This window comes from Nematolebias whitei, chromosome 15, assembly GCF_014905685.2.
Source record: "Nematolebias whitei isolate Nwh7 chromosome 15, NemWhi1, whole genome shotgun sequence".
Taxonomy (NCBI): domain Eukaryota; kingdom Metazoa; phylum Chordata; class Actinopteri; order Cyprinodontiformes; family Rivulidae; genus Nematolebias; species Nematolebias whitei.
Genome location: NC_056512.1, coordinates 38,003,633 through 38,012,811, shown reverse-complemented (window position 1 = coordinate 38,012,811; position 9,179 = coordinate 38,003,633). Strand labels below are relative to the sequence as shown.

The 9,179-nt window shown below is 38.2% G+C and overlaps 1 protein-coding gene across 1 annotated transcript in view; it reads left to right on the top strand.

Annotated features, from left to right (window-relative positions):
- The window catches only part of LOC119421820 (syntaxin-1B), a 56,564-nt gene that overhangs the window by 42,807 nt on the left and 4,578 nt on the right, over window positions 1–9,179 (top strand). The window contains exons 4-5 of the mRNA XM_037689184.1: window positions 3,801–3,875; window positions 7,947–8,020. Of these exons, the coding sequence (XP_037545112.1) occupies window positions 3,801–3,875; window positions 7,947–8,020 (149 nt within the window). The remainder of the gene's footprint in view (window positions 1–3,800; window positions 3,876–7,946; window positions 8,021–9,179) is intronic.

The following is a 9,179-nucleotide window of genomic DNA, read 5'->3' as shown; positions in this document are numbered from 1 at the left end:
TATATAATCATGGCAGTGGCCATGATGGAAACATTGAAGGAAGAAAAGCATGCTGGGTAATATAGAAGACCCAGAACCTGCTGTCACTGGTTTCCATGGTGTGTTTGGGTGTGTGACCTCTGACCTCTGGGGGATTGGAGAGAAAACCATCCATCCTGGAGCAGATAGACAGTCTGGGTGGACGAAGACAAAACATCTACGACAAACGAAGAAAAGGTAGAAGAAGAAGAAGACTGTGAGAGGAGGAGGAGTTCAACACGTTTAGGGTGACATCATCAGACAGAAGGTTTTGTAGTAAAATCAGTAAAATCCTCCATGTTCAGCTGTGATCGTGTTAAGACGTGAAAACAGCAGTGAAGTCATGATTAGTTCAACTTCCTGTGACCTGTTTAAACTCTGATGGTCCTGAAGGCTGAGCTGGAGGTCCAAACAGGTCTGAAGCCAAACCCGTTGTATGGGGGGTTCTCACAGTTTTAGTGAATTTCACCTCTGTCCTACGATGTTACGACAGTCAGAGCTCAGACTTCCTGATCCAGACGCTCGTTCTCATGTACTTTTGTTTGATTCCTACGCTGAGGGAGGAGCAACGAGACGAAAACATTGACAAAATGGAGGAATAAAAACAAGAGTTCCTTGAAGCAGAAGCACCGTTAACTAAAACTTGAAACTGTTTTCTCAAACAAGGTTTGCCATGCTTTGACATAGAATATAATTATTTTACTGTCAGGTGTTTGCTTTTACCAAACCCACTGTTGTTTTATATTAGCATATGAAAAGCATTTTATTGTGAAAATCTCCACTGGAAGGGGATAGCTGAGCTTAGAATCATGTACCTGTGATGAAATCTCACCTTCATGTTGATTCAAGTGGACACTCCGACTCTTCTTCCTCCTGGAGAAAAGGCATTTCCTCGGTTCTGGGTCAGCTCCTCTCAGTGTCCCACATGAGTAATGCATGATGGGAGTTGTAGTGAATCAAACGAGTACAGATGTACCACAAATGTTCATGGTCGCTCCTTCACTTCATTCCTTTCTGCAGAATTTATTTGTTTTGTTTTGTTTTCAAGGTTCAAGTTTTTTATTATCATTCTCATCACACGTGGTACACGAGGTGGAACAAAATTGTGTACTCAGGTTCCCAGTTATATCCAAAAATAACAAAAATATAAAGTGTAAAAGAAACAGTAATAAGAATGTATGATAAACAATAATAATGTAAAATAATATGGTGTATTAAACAGCAGCCTGAACATGAGTCTGTTGTGAGCAGATGGGTATGAATACAGCAGCTTAAAGGCAAAAGATCAGCAGCATGAGATCAGCAGCATGGATAATAAGCAGCATGAATAAAGTGTCAAATGTCCCATGAAAGTGTCATTATAGTGATTTTCCTGGTGAGGCATTTATGAGTCTTAACAGCTTCAGGGTAGAAGCTGTTCCTCAGTCTAGTGGTTCTACACTTCTTCTAGTTTTATTTATTTCGTGTCAACAGTTTTTAATTCTTTAAAAACAAACGTTGGAAGGAAGTTGGACAAATTTTGTTTTGTTGATAAGTTATTAAAAATAATTAATTTAATCAGAACAAACAGAGGATAAGTATTACAGCGGAATCAAGAAACAATTTTTTTCTTTATTTCTTTGGAAAAATAAAAATATAAAAAGAAAATGTGTAATTTTGAACAAGCAAAAGAAAACAAGATTTATCCAACCTGTTGATTTTGTAAATTTTGAATGTAAAAAAACAACTACATTTTATTATATATTTCTAAAAGTTTTCTTTGTTCTTGACTTTTTTATTTGTTTTGTTTTAAAATGTTTATTTTTTCAAATTAACACATTTGCTGTGATAAATTTACTGAATCCAAACAAAAATTAAAATAGAAACTAAATTTTAAAATGATCTTAAAAAACAAACCACTGTATTTCTGGTGTGAATTGAAAACTTACACTTTAAAGATAAATCAAAAGATAAAAGTAAAATAAATAAAATTATTTATAAATTTATTTAAAAAAATTGAAAATGTAAAAATGATTATAAACTTTTTTATCTGATCTGCTTTTGTTATGAAAATGTATAAATATCAAATAAAAAGTCAGATTTCTTTTAACAATGTGTTGAATAATTTTATTAAACTTGAGTCACGTCTCAAATAAGAAGTTTACTGAAATAAATCTTTTATTTGTCCCTTTGGCTCTAATAAAGCAAATTTTAATATTTATACCTGCTGATAACTTTTAACAGCAAAGTAAAGACTTTGATGTCCGAGTGTCAGTGAACGCAGCATCATGAGAAATTATAACAAATTTTTAAGATTTTGATAGAAACTAAAAGTTGAAAAGTTGATTTTTGTAAAATCCTGGGAAATAAATATAAATTGCAGGATGAGTCACTGATAGTTTTGATTTATTTCCCAGGATTTTACAAAAACACAACCTTAAGAACTTTCATTCAACCTTTATTTCTACAGGTTAATCCCATTGAGCATCGGGGACTAATTTACAAGAGAGACCTGATTTTAACAAAGAATGATGACAACAGTGGACCCCAAGACAACAATAGACAATCATAAAAGGAAGCATTGAGAAGAACAAATTAAAGAAAATGGTATTAAAATAGAAACAAAAACAGCTAGATTATAAGGTGGTGTAGAAAACTACAAACAGGAACTTAACAGATGTTTGAAGCCGTTTAGAGAGGTCAAGGTCAAGAGCTTCAGATCTTTTTGCAAGATATTCCAAGAAACAGCAGCAGAGTAGAAGGCTCTTATGTCTAGTTCAGTCCTCACTGAGGGAACACTGCAGGTAATAACGTCCTGAGAACGCACGCTGTAGCTGCACTCACGCATATATTTACTAAAATAAAACTAGATTTTAAAAATGCAACAAAGATCCAAAGCAGTTGTAAAAATGTAAAAACTACAAACAACTTAAAAATGTAACTGATCAGGAAAGCTGCAGATTGAATATTGGTTTATTGATCAGTGTTTACGTTGATGACTCATCAGTCAGCCTCGTTCAGCTAATTGTTTAACGATCAGCCAATTAACACCCTCTGAGGGCTGATTGAAGGAGCCAACTAACCGCTGGGTTTCCAGTTTAATTTGAGCACAGAACTTCATCTGAAGGTGTTTTTTATTTATTACCTGTCAGACACAGAGAGTTTGATCAGATTCAGCCTCTGCAGCGTCGCCTCTCGCAGGCCGTGATGCAGTCGGACGTTTGTGGGTCGAACACTCGACCGGCCTGCAGTCAGAGCTGCAGCAACGCCCTGTTTGCTCTCCGAGAGGAAGAGGAGGGATGCAGTGAGGCGGTCAGATGGAGAGCGGGGTGAGTCAGAGGTGGAGGAGGCTGAACGGCACTGCAGCGCTCGTAAATCTGACTGCACTGCTGCAGTTGGAGCTCGCCCTGCTCCAACATGGCCAACGCCTCCTCCTCATCCTCCTCACCCTCCTGACCCTCACAGAGCTCCTCAGGCTTCAGGCAGGAACCAAATTCCAGTTTCAGTCCTCAGATTCAAGCCACATCAGATTAAAGAAATAAACAGAGGCTGTTGTGTTTTATTGTGAAATTCTGCTGCTTTTCCTTTTAACCCTTCTTGTAAAAAAGATCTGAAGAGGAAACGTTCATCGATGTTTGAAAATCGATCCAAATGATTACCAGTCGAGTGATTCTAAAGAACGATCAATAAGAATAAACAGACCTCTGAAGACATTTAGAATATTTCTTCAGGTTGTATTTAGTTTCACCTGGAACGTCATAACGAGCTGTTTTTGTTTGTTTGTTTGTTTGTTTGTTTTGCAGAAACCAAACAGGAGCTGGAGGACCTCACAGCTGACATCAAGAAGACGGCCAATAAAGTTCGTTCAAAATTAAAAGGTACGACTGAAACTCTGCAGGAAACGTTTGTTTTTATCTTCGGAGATTCTGTTTTACACACGTTAACTTTAAAACCACTAAAATGTTCATGTTTAATCTGAGCTGATGAAGTTCATGCTGATCAGGACTGTTCGATAAAATCAGCTCAGGTAATTACATGATTGCCCGCCTTTGTGTCTGTGCATCTGACAAACATTTTTAGGTATAAAAATAAAATTTAAATTTAATAAACGCCAACTGTATCCAAGTCCAAAGTGAAACAAATCTTAATTTGGTCTAAAAGTTGAAGTTTTGAAGATTAGTTTTAAATTGGTTCAAACTTTTTACAAACTGCAAATGAAAACAAAAAATAGATCGCCTGAGCTAAGCAGTAAAATTTAAATTTAAATCTTTTAACGCTGCAACACATTTCTCTGATGAAGTAATAGCTCCTACTCAAACATTTACATTTTCATGAGTTTGTATTTAAAGTTTATTATCACTTATCTGTTTTCATCACTTTTCTCTGCGAGGATGAGTGTGCATGTCAGCCTTCACCTTCATCAGGATATTAAAATGTTTATAAAGCGTGAGGATGATTTATCAGGCTGAAATCAGCAAACACAAACATATGAAACCAGACCAGCTAAAGAGCTTAAATCTACAGGAAGAACACAAAAAAAGAGCAAAAGCATCTGCAGCGGTTCATACTGGGGGTTCAAGGACATCGCTGCTTTAATGTGAAGAGCCAGAAGATGGACCTCGCGCACACACACAAACACACACACACACACACACAGACGGTACGCATGCAGACTGAGAATAGCTGCGATGAAGCTATAATTGGAATCCCCACGAGGCAGTAGAGTGTTATTGTCCCACACAGAAAGAAACACTGCAGCATTTCCACTGCAGCTCTGAAATCCTCCGCGGGTGGTCTCCAGGTTCACAGAGTGTGCACGTTCTGCTCAAGGTCTGACCAACAGGCGACTGTGAAGCTGATCAGTTTTTGATCATAGTCCACAGATTTTTATTCAGGTTATGATTGCGGCTTTAGGAAGGACATTCAAGACGTTTCCTGTTAGCTCAGTTTATCCAATCAGAAAGCAGTTCTGGTGTTTGAAACTTGAACACAGTTGGGTCCAAATGGACGGTGATCCCAACCGTCCAGCTGTTAGTCCTCTTACGTCTTTGTTTCCATCCTCTTTGTACCACAGCATGATGCTACCTCCACCATGCCTGACTGTTAGTGCAGTGTTCTGAGGTCTGGAAGCCTCACCTGAACTCCCGCAAATGTCCTTCTTGTCTTTGTGTCCAAACAACTCAATGTTTGTCTCATCTACCATCAAATTGTCTCCAGAAGACATTTGTATTGTCCATGTGGACAGCTGCTGGTTTCACCTCAACTTGAAGCTTCCGTCTTTGTAGGAAAATATTTTATAAATATGTATACACACACAATAAGTGAAAAACCACGAAGTAGAAACGCTGTACAGTAGTCCCTCACTACTTCGCAGTTTGTTTTTTGCGGACTTGCTCTATGACGGTTTTTCAGAGTAAGATTGGACATGACACACAGTTGACTGACTGATGGATGAGCTGCATGATCGGCATGAAATTTTTATTTAAAATAAATTATTTTAAATAATTTATAATAACACCTGCCGCACCCTTGTGCAGCCCAGAGCTGCAGAAAAAGCTTCCTCCTGCAGCTGATCAGCTGATCTGCATGCAGAGTGGAGAACTGGGTGTGGCCGAGAGCGCTTGCAGGTGGCACAGGGCAGCCAAGGCAGGGAGCTGAAATCATGACATTCTGTGCTATTTTAGAGCGTTTAGAGTTTAGAAACATTATTTAGAATATTGTAAGAACGTGAGAAGGGCTTAAAACGCCCATATATATATATTTATATATATATATATATATATATATGCATATATATATATAAATAATTATAAACTAAAATACTACTTGTAATTTGTACTACTATTCCTACTTTGCGGTTTTTTTCACTTATCTCGGGGCTTTAGGGTACGGATCCCCCGCGATAAACGAGGGACTACTGTACTTATTTTAGTATTTATATATTTTAAGGATTTATAAACACTCCCCACACTCTTACAATGTTCTAAACTCTTAAACCTACATCATTTTAACAACATATGTATTTGTACTGTACAGCTCTGCAAAAGTTTATATGGGTACTGTATTCAGCAGCCTTGGTCCGGTTCTGGTCTTGTTCTGATCGATTCTCTGCATCCTCTGAGCACTGACATCACTATGAATAAAGACCAAACGTTTTGGTCAGATTCGGATAAGATCAAAACTTTCCCTCCATTTCTTGAAGGCAGAAAACCGCGTCCGGAAGCTGTGTTGGCTTCTGGGTAATGTAGTTCTTTTGGACTGGCAATACATCGTAGGCCTATTGAGAGAAAACTACAAATAGGTGGCGCTTGTCTGAAGTAGGTTTTTTTTTTGTTAACTTTATCTGCACTGTCCCAATCACGTGAGTAATATGAAACTTGACAATTGTTGAAAAACCGTGAAAGAGCGAGTCCGCAAAAGTCAAACTGTGAAGTGGCGAGGGACTACTGTACACACACACACACACACACACATACATATATATATGTATATATATATATATATATATATATATATATATTTTTTTTTTTTTTTTTTTCAGGGCCTAAGAATATGTTCAGCAGATATTTTATATTCCTGGAATAGATTTTTACGTAAGAACAAAAAAATGTACTTGTTTTTTAATTTTTCTTCTTTTTTTTACCTAAAGATGTGAACCATGTCCTCAAACAGACACATGAGGACACGCAAGCTGTTGCTTACTCACTCAGTTTTCATATCACTGTCACACAAATACACAAAAATACACAGAAAAACTGCACACTCGCACCATCAGTGCTGTGTAATATTGCTGACTCATCATGGATCCAACAGCGAGCAGCCGGGCCATGAGCCAGGAAACATGCACAAATGATTTCTGCTGGTAAATAAATCTGAGGACATGACATTGACCTGTCTCTCATCCCCCACGATAACCATGAAACAAATCTTTCTGCAGAAATTTAATGATTTAGATTATGAGGACAGCTGCACTAGATGGTCCCCACAAAGTGAGGAAACAAAGGACGTCCCCAAAATGCTCTTAAACAAGAACGTGTGTGTGCCAGAAAACGTTATATAATCATCTCAGTTCATCTTCATCACACTGAAGAGACAATCTTCATCATTCACATGACCAGGACAGAGCTGCAGCCAGTTATTATAACACACACACCTTGTTTGTTTTTCTATCTTTACGTGGACTTTGCATGGATTTCCATTATTTTTTTAATTAATTTCTATAGCCTAACCTGACCCTTTTCCTAAATCTAACCATTACCAGTACATACCTAACCCTAAACCTAACCAATCCTCAATTCACACCTTAGTACTAAACCTAACCCCTAACCCACCAACGGCACTTCTTCTCATGGGGCCTGGGCTTTAGGCCCCATAAGGAGCACTTGGTCCTCATAATGTAGTATAAGTTGGAAAAATGGACTGTACACGGTAACAAATACAAAGACACACACACACACACACACATAGTTGATGAGGTCATCATCAGCTGAGATCCTCAGCTGTTCTACAAAAACAAAGCTCTGTCAGCCTGAACTCACAACTTCTGTATTTATCAGTCTGGAACTCAAAGATGGTCAGGAATCTGACATTTTGAGTCAGAAATCCAACTTTTGGAGAAGGTCAGCTGGTTTTTATGACTTGAACTTAGAAATGCTGACTTCTGGGTACAAATAATATAAACTATTTGTCTTAAAGACAAACTTGTGAACGTCCCTCCAAAGCAAAATGTAGCCTTCTTGTATCATACCATACCACTTAAATTTTTGAAGTGCCTAAAAACAGCAACAAGGTGCTGCACAATGAAAGAAACGAGCAAATCACACAGGATCAAATGCATAAAACAGGTAAAAACGACTGGAACTAGAATATTAAAAAGGCTTTCAACGTTGGTTTGATTGTGGCGGGAAACACTCTAACAACTTCCTGACACTGAATCTGTGTGTGTGCAGCAATCGAGCAGAGCATCGAACAGGAAGAGGGTCTCAACAGATCATCAGCGGACCTCAGGATCCGAAAGACACAGGTGAGTTGGGTGCAGGTGAAGGATGACGTCATCAGTTTTATTGATCCAAACCCAGATTCATTACAGAAGGACCAACGGGACATCAAAGTGATGAAAGTTACCAAAGCACATTTTATTTTAGAAACAGCATTATTAGCTCAGGTCACTTTTCAGAGAAATGAAGCAACTTTTTAAAATTAGTTTATTAACAATTGATCAAAGGTTCTGATATGGGACCTGTTGACCCTCAAGCTCCTTCACAGCTCTAATATTTACCCCTTCCATGCTCACATAATAAATTTTCACAAAGCTGATATTTTTCCAGGAGTAAACACGTGACATTCATTTATTCCCGTCTCTGAGCATCCTTTCAGCTCCGCAGCCCGAATTGTTTGTGCGGTTTCACGCTGCAGTATCGAGCTCTGTGATTGGCTGCAGCTCCACACCGGCTGTCTGCTCGCTGCTGCTGCCTGTTGGTCAGGAGATCTGCAGGAAAGCAGCAGCAGTTTACACAACCGCAGGGATGTGTGCAGAGATAACGCCACCTCTGCAAACAGACACAAAAATAACTCCCTCTGTGCTCGCAGGCAGAAACCGTTTCTGTCCATCAGTCCTGTTCACTGCCGCAACAAAAGCTTGATTTTAAAATTATGCACTTCAAACAAATCAGTTAAAACAAAGTCAGAGTTTCACAAAATTTAACGTGTTTTCTGAGAACGTGTTAAAGTTTCCCATTTAAACCAGTTTATATTCAAGTCCGGTTTACACCATCATCAGTTAAACCAGTTTACACACAAGTCCTATTTACACCATCACCAGTTAAACCAGTTTATGTACAAGTCCTGTTTACACCATCATCAGTTAAACTAGTTTACAAATCCAAGTCCTGTTTACACCATCATCAGTTAAACTAGTTTACAAATCCAAGTCCTGTTTACACCATCATCAGTTAAACCTGGTTACATCAAGTCCTGTTTACACTATCATCAGTTAAACCAGTTTACATACAAGTCCTGTTGACACTATCATCAGTTAAACCAGTTTACACACAAGTCCTGTTGACACCATCATCAGTTAAACCAGTTTACATACAAGTCCTGTTTACACAATCATCAGTTAAACCAGTTTACATACAAGTCCTGTTTACACCATCATCAGTTAAATCTGGTTACATCAAGTC